Source organism: Poecilia latipinna, unplaced genomic scaffold (assembly GCF_001443285.1).
Source record: "Poecilia latipinna isolate Pla-1442-1.1 unplaced genomic scaffold, P_latipinna-1.0 Scaffold1800, whole genome shotgun sequence".
Lineage (NCBI taxonomy): Eukaryota > Metazoa > Chordata > Actinopteri > Cyprinodontiformes > Poeciliidae > Poecilia > Poecilia latipinna.
Genome location: NW_015114416.1, coordinates 79,011 through 93,126, shown reverse-complemented (window position 1 = coordinate 93,126; position 14,116 = coordinate 79,011). Strand labels below are relative to the sequence as shown.

The 14,116-nt window shown below is 40.1% G+C and overlaps 2 protein-coding genes across 2 annotated transcripts; one reads left to right on the top strand and one right to left on the bottom strand.

Moving 5' to 3' along the window:
- Nucleotides 1–1,300: 1,300 nt before the first annotated feature.
- Nucleotides 1,301–11,419, top strand: LOC106934386 (lactadherin-like). The gene is made up of 10 exons (XM_015014248.1): nt 1,301–1,501; nt 4,419–4,544; nt 4,626–4,757; nt 8,016–8,129; nt 8,246–8,427; nt 8,501–8,656; nt 8,749–8,893; nt 9,285–9,487; nt 9,605–9,760; nt 10,171–11,419. The coding sequence occupies exons 1-10, from the start codon at nt 1,426–1,428 to the stop codon at nt 10,312–10,314; spliced, it is 1,434 nt and encodes a 477-aa protein (XP_014869734.1). The 5' UTR covers nt 1,301–1,425; the 3' UTR covers nt 10,315–11,419.
- Nucleotides 11,194–13,800, bottom strand: LOC106934387 (uncharacterized). The gene is made up of 4 exons (XM_015014249.1): nt 13,712–13,800; nt 13,108–13,285; nt 12,800–13,020; nt 11,194–12,662 (listed from the first exon to the last, which is right to left on the bottom strand). The coding sequence occupies exons 1-4, from the start codon at nt 13,733–13,735 to the stop codon at nt 12,357–12,359; spliced, it is 729 nt and encodes a 242-aa protein (XP_014869735.1). The 5' UTR covers nt 13,736–13,800; the 3' UTR covers nt 11,194–12,356.
- Between the last annotated feature and the right edge of the window lie 316 nt (nt 13,801–14,116).

Sequence of the window (14,116 nt, the reverse complement as noted above, 5' to 3'; positions counted from 1 at the left end):
TTTGTCTACTGCCGTCGTGTTGTAGTTTGTCACTCGCCAGTTGAACTGTAAAGTCCTGGTTTGTGCTTGCTCCCGTCGAGTCTGATGAATCAGTTGCTACCGGTACTTAGCTGTGTGCTAGTCTCTGCCGTGCTGCCTGTATGGACTGTGGAGCTTTATTTTCACCATTAAATTCATCACCATAACCTGGGTCTCACCGTTCTCTCCTCACCACTTCAACCCGCAACTCATGACAAAAACTCACTCATATCACCCTTAGGACGCTCAAACAGATTTGTTTTATATTTACTTTGAAAGCTAAAATATATATTTTTAAATTAACAAATTAAATATGCATAATTTTAGAAGTACCACATTTTTTTCATTTTGATTTTTTTTTCGTTCTTACATTTCTTATGCCATTTTTGTAATAATTATACCAAGTACTCTGTCACGAGAACACAAAAAACAATTTTCTAAATATGTGTAGATTAAACATTTTATGTTATGGCAGCAAATTTTATACCTAAGCAATAATGCAGTAAAAAAAATTGGCTCAGTTTTTAACTCTGTACTGATCTGTTGCTGAGTAGTGATGTCATTTCAATGAAAGTTTTATCAAAATTCAAATTTTGAATTTGAAATTTGAATTGAAATTCAAACTTAACCTGATGCCACTTAACATCAGGTTAAGTAACCTTAACCTGATGTTAAGGTCACTTCGCCTCTGATGGTCACTTAACCTGATAAGGTTAACTGACCTTAACATCAGGTTAAGTGACCATCAGAGGCGATTGCTCTCTGCTGAGGATAAAGGATGAGAACAGAAGTGTCAGTTAATCCAGACGCTGCTCATATTACATACCCTTTGATAGATCTAAATGAAAACCTGAAAGAAACAGTGGAAGGACCACCATTTTCATAAATAAATATATAAATAAATGTTACAATGCACTGAAGCCATATTCATCTTTAAATTCACATTCATTAAAAAAACATTAATATGTACCTGTAAAGGGGTCGGTAGAATAATGGTGGATACTGACCCTCCTCCATGGTGGCGCCACTGGACTTGTAGTAGAAATGATATCCGTGATTGTAATTTATGATCACATGTTGCAGAGAAACGATTCTGGAGGATTCCCTTTTTTAAGAATGTCTTAAAGAGAAATAATGTTAGAAATAATAGGCAAAAAATCTGAGAAAATATTGAACTCTTTCCTCTTCCAAGCTCCCAGTACTATGTCGCATTGACGTAAACTCTACCGGGAATTAGCCAATCAGAAAAAAGATCCCAGCTCTCTCGCCGGAGTAGCTAGTCCGCCTGAATGCTGATATTTCCGACAGCACTTTAAAGCAGCGCTTGTTGAATTCAGGGTGACGCGCAGAGCTGCAACCCAACAAAACTCATCGGAACAAACTTAGTAAGGGGGGGAAAAAACAATTATGAAAGTTATAGGTAATATCACTACAGCGGCTTTAGGATCCTTCCTTCTGCTGCTTTGCGCGTGTTCAGCCAGAGGTAAGTCTTCTCTATAAATCTGAAACGACACGTCTCAAATCAGATTTACTGTCTTCAAAACTTCTCGTAAGATTTTATAGCTTTTGGGTGTTGGCTCATAGGAACCTTTCTGCAACTGAATCTAGACTCCATCAGAGCTCTTTTTTCCCATCGTAACATGCTCTCCTTTTTCCGTCGAGATGTAATTTTTGTCAATAGAGTAAAAAATGATAATTAAAAAAACAGCTGATGAGTCTGTTTACTTCCTGTTTTTGTAGCCTATAAGCCCAGGTATTAGTATATGAAATTAATGAATGAGAAACAATAGTTGTTTTTTTTTCAGATGTTTTGCTGAATGAGGCTAAATTATAATTGATACGCAAGTTAAATCCTTCCTTTAGCTACCAGGTTATTATTGTCATGAACGAATGATCATTAAATGTGACTTAACTCTGTTATTACACGCACCACTGTTATTACTCAGGTCTATTTTGTGCAGAGGTTTTTGTTGTTTTTCTGTTAGAAACCGGTTGGTTAAATAAAGGCTTGCACTGGAGTTGTGTGGTTTGTATTATGCGCCATTGGCATTACACTGCAGGCTACACAATGCTGTGCAAACATTACGAGTCATCCCCCTATGTCTGTACAGTCTGCTTCTAAACTTGTGATCTTTCAAGAAAAGCCCACAATAAGTATTTCCTCTGTTTTTTTTTGTTGTTATTTTGACATTGACAGTTTTGTAAACTCTTTTTTTCCCGTCCCTACCTCTGAACATGACGATATATTGATCAGTGTAGTTTCAATAAATCATGAAAGAGAACAAGTAGAGAACAAATAGAGAAGACCAAACAAAAACAAAACTATCTGACAGTAAGGCAGATCTGAAAGTCATGTTGACAGCATAAAAATGGCACAAACACGTTAAAGGTTTCTGCTAATCAGCTTCATCTTGTCAAACTGTGTTGTTTTTGGTGTTAGGATGGGAACACGTTTCCCTTATGTGATAATAACAAAGCATTTAAATGTCTAATTTAAATTGACCCATTGATAAGGTGTTGTGTAGGTTCAACACTGGTATTGCTTGTATTCAGCAGCCAAAGAAGTTCAAGAAAAACCACAAAGAGCACTGCAGCATTAGAAAGAACATCTGACCGTTTGTATGCTAAATAGAAATAAATACAGAGTGACCCAAGACACTTTCCGTTGGCAAAGATATGCGCAAAGAGAAAATATATTTCCTGTTTTGCTGTTTTATTTTGTAGTGTTTACGTTTCCGTGACTGCTTTCTGGTGTCGGAGGTTGTGCAGATGGTGCAGGAAATAACACCATATGTGCTCCTGTCTGGAACAAGCGCAGCAGGGCCAGCCTGCGGATGTGCCGCTGACCCGAAGGAATTACAATGTGCTGGTCAGCTTTGTGGCCACCAGGTGCTCTGGGTTACTCGAAGAATCGACCTCTTTCGCCGTCATGTTCTGATATATGCGCCCTTGCTCATCTGCCACATGTTGGTCAGGTGTATCCTCAGCTTCTCGTCAGCCGCTGCACTGAAATGTTGTGTAACTGCTCAGAGTCCTGAAAGGACTGCATGCTTCTGTCCAACCCAGCTAATCCCACTCGATCCTAATCCTGAGGATAAACAGCGTCGGTTGTCTCTGACGGGTTCGCAGAGGCGAACTAAACTATTTTCAGATATTTAAATATCTAAAAGTTATGATGATTTATTCTTACCTGTCTACACATTTTTGTCTATTGTAATTTTTATGTTTCATTTCCAGTATTAAATTTTTTTTTTATATCAGTTGAAACTACTGGGTCTTTGTGGTGTCTTGTAGACTCAAAGTGTCGAGCTTTGAAATGTTTTTCTCGCCTTTTTAGTGCATATGTGCAATTTTTCCATAATTTTTGGCTTCATTTACAAAATAGATAACATATTTAAAAAATAAAGCACATCAGGCGTTTATCAGGATCAGGACAACCTTGTTTCTGTATCAGTTTTGTCTTTTCAAGGAATTATAAATGAAGTGACCAATCACTACAAGTCAAAAATTCGTTGTGTGTGTGTGTGTGTGTGTGTGTGTGTGTGTGTGTGTGTGTGTGTGTGCAAACTCTGTGACTAAATCTGTTTCTGTTTGTATATTACTTAATCTGAACTTCAGATAAAAACAGGTAAAGTTCCTGATCACACAGGAACTTCACTTAACCTGTAATCTAAACACTTGCAGGTTAAAAAAAATGTAGAGATAACTTGAGAAAGTGCCTGCAGAAATCAGCTAAAGGTTTCATCTCTGTAATCTTTTGCTTTTAGTTGTGGAACAGCATAACCCTGTTTTGCAGTTACTGCTCTGTTGCACGTGGCATTGTGTTTCCTCTGCTTATAGCATTTAATTAAATACTCCCCATGACAGAAAGGTTGAAAATTATGCTATCAGTGATTTTTTTTATTGTCTTCTTTTATTATGAGTTTCACAGAAATGAAGCACAATGGGCTGTGATCAGTAATGGCACATCAAAACTTTTACTAAATCCATCGTCATGGTAAAATCTTTTGGCCAATTTGAAATCAGGCGAGGTTGCTTAAAAAGTATCTCTAAGAATAGAAACACTTGTGGCTTATTTGAGATGTTTCTGTATTATTAAGCGAGTCAGACATCATTTCTTAACATTCATAGTTCTGGTCCTGAGACTTTGTTGTTGTTGTTGTTATGCAGGCAAGTTACAAACCTAGAAGATAGCAACTTCAAAGCAAGAACATCATGCAAGCAGTAGGATTATAGTATTAAGTCGTAAAATGTCACATTTGTTTCTCTTTAATAAATGCACCAAAACTAGAGCAACCAGTAGCAGCAGCACATGTTGTAATTTTTTACTTTATGATCATCGTTTGCAAATTGTTTTCTCTGCCATCCTCACATTGTCCGATCTCCTTCTCGTGTTTAAGGCGACTACTGCGAGGTGAACGCCTGCCACAATGGAGCGACGTGCGTGACGGGAGTGGGAGAGGATCCTTTCATCTGCATCTGTGCAGACGGCTTTGGTGGAGACACCTGTAACCTGACGGAGACAGGTAGAGTAGAGAAGGCGAGTTCTGCTCGTGAACACGTGTGGCAAAAGACTTAAGACATTTTACCCGTTCTTCTTCCTCCAGGACCGTGCAGTCCTAACCCGTGTAGGAATGACGGCACCTGCGAGGTCATCGCTCCGACCAGACGAGGGGATGTTTTCAATGAATACGTCTGCAAGTGCCAGCCCGGCTTTGAAGGAGCGCACTGCCAGATTAGTGAGTTGCAGCTGCCCTTCCTTTGCTTGCTACTTTAGATCGGCATTACAACTCCAGAGTTGGTTTTTGCTTTCCCTTGAGATATATGAAGGGCTTTTAAACTACCTAGTACTGGCATGGAACCTCTTTTTGTAGGAAGACACTGAAAAGCATTTGTAATAAAAAAAAAGAAAAACTTGTGCAAGTGAAGTGAATATTAACTTTTCGTGCAAAAAAAAAAAAAAAAAAAAGCAAAATTGTGCAGTATGAAACGAAGGCGGCGTTCATTGAGATCTTCTCGGAGTGCTAGCACAACATCAGCAGTGAAAGAGATGTGCCTGCTCAGGAGATGCATGAAAGGGTCTCATTCAGTGGAATCTGTGGTGTTTTTGTTTGGCTAATCAGTGAAAGCCCACTCCAAGTCTCTTAGCATTCAGATTTCCTCCTCTCAGGGTCAACACTTCATCTATTTGTGCTGAAGCTTGACCCAAACTCATGAAGAATTTCAATTACCATCTTGGCATGCAATTACAGTAGAAACAGATGTTTTATTTGTGCAAAAAAAAAAAAGGGATACTTTGAAAACACACATGAAAGAAAAACTCAAGAAAATACTCAAAACTGTAGAACTATTTATACTTAATTTTTTCCAGAGGTTCTATTGCTTTACAGATGAGATACTTTAGTCAATGAGCCTCCCACAAAGCCCACTATCTGACCAAAGAGATTGCAAAGCAACTTTGTTGTTTGAACTGGTCAAACCTGTCCCATCTAACCTGAATAGATAAAACCATAGCGTGGACTTGAAACTGAAGCATTTCTGGTCATTTTTAGTGTAATCTGCTTTATTCCAATATCCAGAAAAAGGTTGAATAATGATGAAAGCAGCTGCAAGGATCCACAGCTCAGTTGGTAGAGTCTGCAGAGGACAAGGGTTAGTCATGTTTTCCATGAATCTGGACTTTATGGCAGAGTGGGGCAAGACTGTCGAACTCCTAAAAGAAAATAAAAATAATAACCTTTTTCCCCTCATCATTCAAAGCAGCACTCATTTTAAAGTTTTAAAGTAAACAAACAATCCAAACACATCATGCAACATGGCAAAGGCTTCAGCATGGTGTGTTTATTGGTTTTTGAGCAGGATCAGGGAGGAAGGATGAAGCTAAATACAGAACAGTAATTTGTTAAAGGCTGCAAATGAGAGGAGGGGAGATTCAGTTTTGAGCACGAAAACAACCCTGGACATTCAGTCAGAGCTGCAATAGTATGGCTTATTGGAATAGCTTCCCATTCAGCCTAATTGAGCTAGGGATATTTTGGAAAGAACAACAGGCAGAAATGTCAGACATTAGATGTGCAAACCTGTTGGAAATACACCCTAAAAGACCTGCCAGTGTGCGTAGTCGTAATGAAACGTGAATAGGTTTAAAGGATAGAAATAGTTTTACAAGGCACCATACGCTAACCTATTTTGGTATCTGTTTCTCACCCAGATCATTTGTAATGCATGTAAGCTGCTCTGAGCCAGTGATGTCGCAGCTAGTCACGCATTTGTTTCTAAATTTTGACCAATCCTCTTAGCATTTACAGGAATAAGACCAAAACAGTCACCTGGCATTACATCAACAATGTTGTCTGCTTTAGTTCAAAATCCTCTGGGTGTTAGGGCGAATGGGGGCAGTTACAGTTAATGTTAGGTTTTAATATTGGCAGCAACATGAATAAAATATGTTATTAGACGCTTATTTTATTGCATAACTAAGAGCATAGAAGAAACAGTTGTCATTTTCTGGTGTTGCTGTAACATTTGCCTTGCAGTGGTTCAGAAAGTCTGCAGACGGGGTGAGAGGAATGTCTGATGAGGTTTCTTTGAAATAGATCTAGATAGAGGGCAGGTACACTGTGATGACCTCAGCTCCCCTCACTATCCTCTGCAGGGCTCTCCCAGAATACCACACTGAGCTACAAAACACACAGACCAGGACTTTGCAGTTTTACATCCTGGTTAACATCCAACCCATTGGATCAAACGAACTGCCCCATGGTGATAAAAAGAAATGTCAAATGTCAGCATGCAGAAAGTATCACTGCCACATACTTTTCACTTTTTTAGCAAATGAATTTTATTTTAAAGATAACATCTGTCTTCTTACTGTTTAATTTGCCACATTAGCCCAATCTTGTGAGTTCCAGTCTTGATTCGTCTAGAAATTAAGACTCCTACAGAATGTAGGGTTTATTAATAACCAGTCAACTTTAAAGTAAGGGTTGGACGTTGTTGTAGAGAACAGACTGGTGTTGGCATTACAGCTTGAATTTTCCAGTTCCGGCTCTTTGTACTTCACGTATTGTTTATTGTTCCGTTGCCATCACTACTGTTACTAGGACATGATCAAAACAAAAACAATAGTTACCGTTATGTGCTTTTGGAAGATTCAAGTTCAATGATCCAATAACAACCATAGGTACTCACGTCTCTTTTTGTGAGAATTACTTGCCTGCCTTGGACATAGTCCCACATGCAAGGCATAAACAACCAATAGAAGTAGAGTTCAAGAAATGAAATATAAGCAGAAGGTAATTTTACCTTCATAAAATATGCCTGCATGCATCAGTAGACTGTGATTCAGTGGGTCGTTTTAGTTTGGAGCAGATCCATTTGTGAACAACGAGAGGTACAACAACCTGGTTCGGTTGGAATGGGTTCTCAGTCCAGACGTTCAGGCTTCCAGGTCAGCATAATCTGTCTGTCACTCATGTGCCACTGACCCATCTGTCTCTAGCAAGGGTTATTTGGGTAGTTCTGACCTGTGAGCTGCTTTCCTGAAACATGTGACCAGAACACCTGTTTGTTTACTCACCGGGTAAGCAGCGAAGAAGATGTAAACAACAGCCTCTAGCGCTACCATAATGAAGTGTCTACAGAGAGTTTCATGGCGTCATCGCGCCTCTAGTTGCCGTGTAACAGTGCCATCTTGTGGAGATTAGGGTGCACTGTGTCGAAATTTGGGCACAGGATGTCACTGCAGACATGTTGTGTTTTTACTGGGGATGAAGTGAACTCCTGTGTGATGATACAAACATCTCATTTACTAATTTACTTTCATGTTAGATTTGGAAATAACTCCCAACATCACTTATTCCAGTTGTAATTATGAGGAAGAATGATAATGAGTTGTCCTAACCACTCACTGCATCAGATGTCTGATAATTATCATAGTTTTTCTGAGCTGAATATTTTCTTGCTGTGTTTTTTTTTTTTTTTTTTTTTGTTTCCAGATGTGAATGACTGTGCCAAAGATCCTTGTAGAAATGGAGGAACCTGCCGGGATCTCGACGGGGACTACACCTGCCAATGCCCGTCTCCGTATGTCGGGAAGCAGTGCCAGCTACGTAAGCTCACCAGTTACACTTTCTGCGTTAAAAAAAACTAAAAAACAATTAATCAAGCATAAGCTCTGAGGAAGAGAAATATAATTTGTGAAGCTAAGTTGATGTTTTCATCCTAGGTTGCATTACCCTGCTGGGTATGGAAGGAGGAGCCATTGCGGAGTCCCAGATCTCTGCGTCCTCTGTGCACTATGGTGTTCTGGGTTTGCAGCGCTGGGGCCCCGAGTTGGCCCGACTCAACAACCAAGGCATTGTCAACGCCTGGACGTCAGCCAGCCACGACAGGAATCCCTGGATTGAGGTGAGACAAGTGAAGATGAAGGCTTTCAGGCCTGGGACAATGAGCCTTCGATGTAATCACCGTTTGTCTTCAGATTAACATGCAGAAGAAGATGCGTCTGACGGGCATCATCACCCAGGGAGCCAGCCGCATGGGCGCGGCAGAATACATCAAGGCCTTCAAAGTGGCCAGCAGCCTGGATGGAATCAGTTACGTCACCTACAAAGGAGACGGCATACGAAGAGACAAGGTAGTTTTGTTTAGCAAAACCTTAACTTTCATTTCTCATTTCCTTCGGTGAACTCAATTCTTTCTATTCCTCCTTGTGTTTGTGGGCTGCAGGTTTTTGTGGGGAATGTTGACAACGACAGCACTAAGACCAACCTTTTTGACCCTCCCATCGTGGCGCAGTACATACGCATCATCCCCGTCGTTTGTCGCAAGGCCTGCACCCTGCGCATGGAGCTGGTGGGCTGTGAGCTAAATGGTAAACAAGTGGGAAACGGCTACATATTTCAAGCCGTTATCGATAATTTGATCCGCTTTCCTGTGACTGAAAATCTTTTCGGGAAAACAGAGTAAATGTTTCTTACTAAAACAGGTTTTAGTAATTTTGTTCTCTTTTTGATCTGCGTTTTGCTACTCTCTCTTTACCTCTTTCGATTCCTGCTTTCTTTTTTATAAGGACATGGTGTCAAATTGGTTGAAATCATCTGCGGCGGGTCCTTTAAAAGCTGGATAAAGTTGATTCTTCTTTTCTTCTGGGTGTATTCACTTTCTTTTCTCTCTCTTTTCTGCTCTTTCACTTTATTTCCCCAACCCCTCCCCTTGTCCATCCCCTATTTTTTTCTTTTTTTCGTTTTGCTTCGGATTCACAGTGTATTCAAACACGGCAGGTTGCTCCGAGCCCCTGGGAATGAAATCTCGACTCATCTCAGATGATCAGCTTTCAGCCTCCAGCACTTACCGCACATGGGGGATCGATACCTTCACCTGGCACCCTCAGTTCGCCCGGCTGGACAAGGCGGGGAAGACGAACGCCTGGTCTCCCACTCAAAACAATCGCTCCGAGTGGATCCAGGTTAATAAAAAAAAATAAATCAGCGATCGATGTTGGTTTGATGATCGGTGCCTTTGAATCCAGTTTAATCGGAAAAAAATCGTACTGTGTTTCTTTCTTCTTCTGCTCGCGCCTTAGGTGGATCTCGGTAAAACAAAACAGCTCACAGGCATAATCACTCAGGGTGCGAAGGACTTCGGGGTGGTGCAGTTTGTTTCAGAGTTTAAAGTCGCGTACAGCAATAATGGAGAGTCTTGGAACGTCGTTAAAGATGGAAACACTGGCCGTGATCAGGTCAGACGTGCATAAATGTTTGAAATGTTTTTCCATAACGCATTTTTGTTCTGTAAATCTATCACTAATCGTGGCACCTTTGGCAAAGATGTGTAAAAATACAGAAAAAAAGCACCCTGTTTCAGCTGCTTTAAGCTTTTTAATTATTGCTGTAAATATAGTTACATTTAGATAAATATTATAGGTGTTCTTTTCTGATTTCTGAATTTCAATCTTCTCTTCCGAAACACCTCTCTGGTTGTGAGCTTTTAGGCAGACGTTGCTGCTCAGTCTGATAAGTGTTTAACTTTTATGAAACTTATGTTTCAGCTTGATCATAATACTTCGGCTTCCTCAAGTGTTTACCTTAAAAACCTAAGCAGTTATTTTTGCTTGATGCTTAAAAGTTTGGTTTGAACTCTTATCTGCAGATTTTCCAGGGAAACATCGACAACAACTCCCACAAGAAGAACGTGTTCGAGCCGCCGTTCTACGCTCAGTACGTCCGAGTCATTCCCTGGGAATGGCACGAGCGCATCACTCTACGCATGGAGCTGCTGGGCTGCGATGACTAAACCGCTGATCTTCCCTCGTCCATTTCTTCCACGGAACGTGGATCTCATCTTGCCGACGCTCTGCGGAGACGACGTCTCCCGAGTAGTTTGGACATTAACACTCATAGCACTTTCTCGTTAGTGACTTTTTTTATGTTTACATGGCTACATTAATTGACATTCCAGCCTTTTGGTGAATTACAAAGCACTTATTTGATTAGTTCTAATTTTAATAGCTTTGGACCGTGTATATATATGTGTGTATATATATATATATATATAAATGTCTTTCATTTGGGTAATTTACAGCCTGAAAGGATTTGACATGGTTTTTAACAGTATGCAGAGAACAAATGCTAGGCTCCATTTTGGCGATCTCTGACTTATGCAAAACTTGCAAAAATATTTGAGGAGTTGTGAAACACAGTGCGAGTATTTTTTTTTTTTGTATTTTTGCCCCAGATAAAGAGGATATCCAACATTAGATAGCTGAATTGGTTTCTTGATTGATGGTTTTTATGTCATTTACATAATTTTCTGTGTGTAACTGCTTTAATTTGATATGTACAACAAACACGAAATATATTGAAAATATTCAGAAACAAAAAAAGATTGTTCAGTTTTTTTTTTTTTAACTCCTTGTTGATCTGGAACTAAGATTGTTAATAAATGTTAAACAAAATCTCTTCAGTGTGCTCTGTGCATGTGTTTTGAAATGTGTCACCCAACTGTCATTGCCTGGCGATTTGAATCCTATTCCTTCCTGGGGATAATGAATTGCGATGCGTCAAGGACGACATCCAGGGTCAAACACCGTGGAGCGGTGGAGGCTGCTTCCTCAGGACCTCAGCAGTGTCAGGGGCTCATCACCAAAAAGCAACTCTGAAACCAAGGTAGTAGTCAAGTGAAACTTAGCAATTTATTTCAGGAGTCTCACTTTTATCTTCTTTCACCTCAAAAACTAACCTCAAACCTCAAAGTGAACTAATCTTAGCAGAAATTAAATCAGTCCTGTATGTGTTTAATGCATGTTTTCATTCTGCAGGAAATTAATCTCCCCTCTTGTATGTGTATAAGGTGTTAGACTTGATGTTCTGCAGATTTTTTCTAATTTTGTAAGGCAATTAAAAAAAATCCATATATACAAATATAAAAAAAAAAAACATTAACATATTCACACATTTGGTGATCTGTATGAAATGAGTTTTAGAATTATGAATAAATCCATTGTTTAGCCATTTTTAAGTCAATACAATCTTTGACAAGCAGCAGCGCCGCAGAGAAACACCTAAGGTTATCGTTCAACATAAAAACACTGAACATGGTCTGAGTTGAGTCATGATAGAAAGTTACTTTGAATGAAAAACATTCAGGTTGGACGAACAGCTGCTTGACAATAACTGGTGCAGCAGTGTCAGATTTGTCCTGCAACTGAGTATGTGAGGGTCAGTCTTCATTATGGTGCACAAATATTCAATTAAGGACCATCTCTCTGCAGTGAACAGTACAGGTCTTATATCTCCTGTTATGACAGTTTTCACCTCTCACAAGTGTGACATTTTATGTTTGGGGGGGGGGAACCACTTTGCTATGCAAAAAGGTGCTTAGTGTAAGAAAATTTCCCTCCACCCTTGATGCTGCCAGGTTTCAAAGCCCTTGTGTATTTTGAAGTTATTCGCATTCAAAGCATAACAATCTTGATGTTTTCATAAGTCTAAAGTGGCATGAAATTTGAAAAGGGTTGTGAAATGCAAATCTCACTTTGGCAGCATATGTAGTGCTGTAAAATGTTTGCATATAGAAGCTGTTAAGGTTTTTGCCTTGACTGCTGAGATTTTGCAGGTTTTGCTACCAAAATTAGCCTCAGCAAGTACTACAGTTATTACTGGATTTTTGACAGCAAAAAGTTTAGGAGGAAGCAGCCTGGGCCAAAAAAAAAAAAAAAAAAAAACGCTGTTAGAAGCAAAATATTCCCGCACTAACAGATCCAATAACTCCAATCATGTGTAGCGATGAAGCTAACTCGCGTCTTCTTCTCGAAATCAACAAGAAATGTCAAACTTCTACACGAACTCTGCTTCAAACAGAACCCTCTCGATTTTCATCCTGACCTCAGTCTTCTTTGCGGGACTCAACTTTTTGAACATTTTCACCAGGTTCATGAAGTAGAACTCGTCACAGTCCTGAGGTTTCTCCAAGTTCACTTGCAACATTTTGTCCCGTTTGGTCACGGCCAGCTGACCAAACGTTCCCTCTTTCTCCGCAGTATCTTCACCGATCGCCATGCCCAACACGTTGCTGCGCCCTTCCTGCTCCGCTCTGCTCAGGGAATCCAGAGCCATGTCTTCACTCTCGCTATCATGGGTCTCCTGCAGAGACATTTACACCAAAATGAAAAGACTGTAACAATTTGAAGTGATACTGACAAACATTGAATGCAACATCTTAGGAGTCCAACAGATCAATCAGAAGTTGCCAGAGCATTTGCTGACATCAGTTTTCTTACCATGAAAAATGAGGAAACCGCTTTCTCTCCATCAATCAGTATTTTGCCTCTTTTAACTAGTGAAGCTCCATCCTGTGGGTCGTCGTGGTTCTTTTGCATCTCTTGGCAGAACTCGATGTGTTTGTTGAAATCGTGCTTGCTTCCCAGCATGGCTATGCAGTACAGACAATGGTAGTGTGGTCGTTTGGCGCAGTCCAGTCCACATTTATGGATTGTGTACTCTGAAAAACAGACCAACAAAAGAGAGCGTTGATAAAGTACTGTAAAATCTGTTCATCTACTCCCTTGAAAAGAGAAAAGAAGATTACCTCCAACATGACAGGCTCTTTTCAGGTGATACTCTAAATGGAGCATGACTTTGGAGCGCTTCGCAGGCTTGAAGAAGGCCGGTGTGCAAAAGGGACAGTGATACAGACCTGGAAAGCAGCAGGTCATGCATTTCTCCACAATCGGGAAGGTCATTCCTCTTTGGATGGTTACATGAAGCTTTAAAAAAAAAAAAAAAGAAAAAGAAAAACGGAATCTTAATTCAAGATGGCACATTAGCTACATTACTACATTAGCGATTAGCAAAACTTGGTGACCACAAGCGCTTTGAATGAAATGCGAAATGCCTGGACGCCAAAACAGAACCCCATACTCCACGCATGGACGCATGTTATTGAGGATGCAGAAGTCTGCGCAAATTAATAGTGCGCCGCAGTAAAGCTTCAGAATGATACAAACAATCCACATTTACAGTAGTTAGGTAACACGTTGAGGAGCTAGCAGTACAATAAGCAACCACGACTTGGTGCAAATGCATCTTTATTGGAGTAATATTTATCTAGCTACTGATTGAGGCTAACTCGGGAGTGAAGCATGCTACTCTTGAAGTACAAATCTATATTAACTGCAAGTATATTTCATTACTTGTCGGGGTTGAGTGTCTTCCATCTTTTCCAAAAGTTGTTGTCCTCGCCTGCTTCTGTTCTTCTTCGCCCTCGTCCTTGTTTTATTCTACATTGGTCGGCGAGTAGCTGAGCGGCGCAGTAGCCCCACCTTCTGGCCAGGAGTGCAGGTTAGAAAACAAACAAATTACAAATGAAGTAAAGGCTTGACAAATTTAATTTTTATAACTAACTGGTCTTATGAACGGAATACAGTGTGTGCGCATGTTTGTTTGAATGTATTTAAGCTGTAAGTGTATATGTTAGGTTACTGTCAATAAAAAGTGTTATTGCCCGCAGGTGGTGCGTTCACGATCCAGTCCAACACGAAGCAGCAATTTACCATATAAGCGGAATGAACATTGTTTTAGAAGAAGAACCCCCTATG

Excerpts from the sequence above, each read along its gene's own strand:
- LOC106934386 (XM_015014248.1), top strand. The coding sequence starts at position 1,426 with ATGAAAGTTATAGGTAATATCACTACAGCGGCTTTAGGATCCTTCCTT. Across the intron at positions 9,488-9,604 it reads ATCGCTCCGAGTGGATCCAG|GTGGATCTCGGTAAAACAAA; the intron begins GTTAATAAAAAA and ends CTCGCGCCTTAG. Across the intron at positions 9,761-10,170 it reads GAAACACTGGCCGTGATCAG|ATTTTCCAGGGAAACATCGA; the intron begins GTCAGACGTGCA and ends TCTTATCTGCAG.
- LOC106934387 (XM_015014249.1), bottom strand. The coding sequence starts at position 13,735 with ATGGAAGACACTCAACCCCGACAA. Across the intron at positions 13,021-13,107 it reads AAGAGCCTGTCATGTTGGAG|AGTACACAATCCATAAATGT; the intron begins GTAATCTTCTTT and ends TCTGTTTTTCAG. Across the intron at positions 12,663-12,799 it reads CGGTTTCCTCATTTTTCATG|GAGACCCATGATAGCGAGAG; the intron begins GTAAGAAAACTG and ends ATGTCTCTGCAG.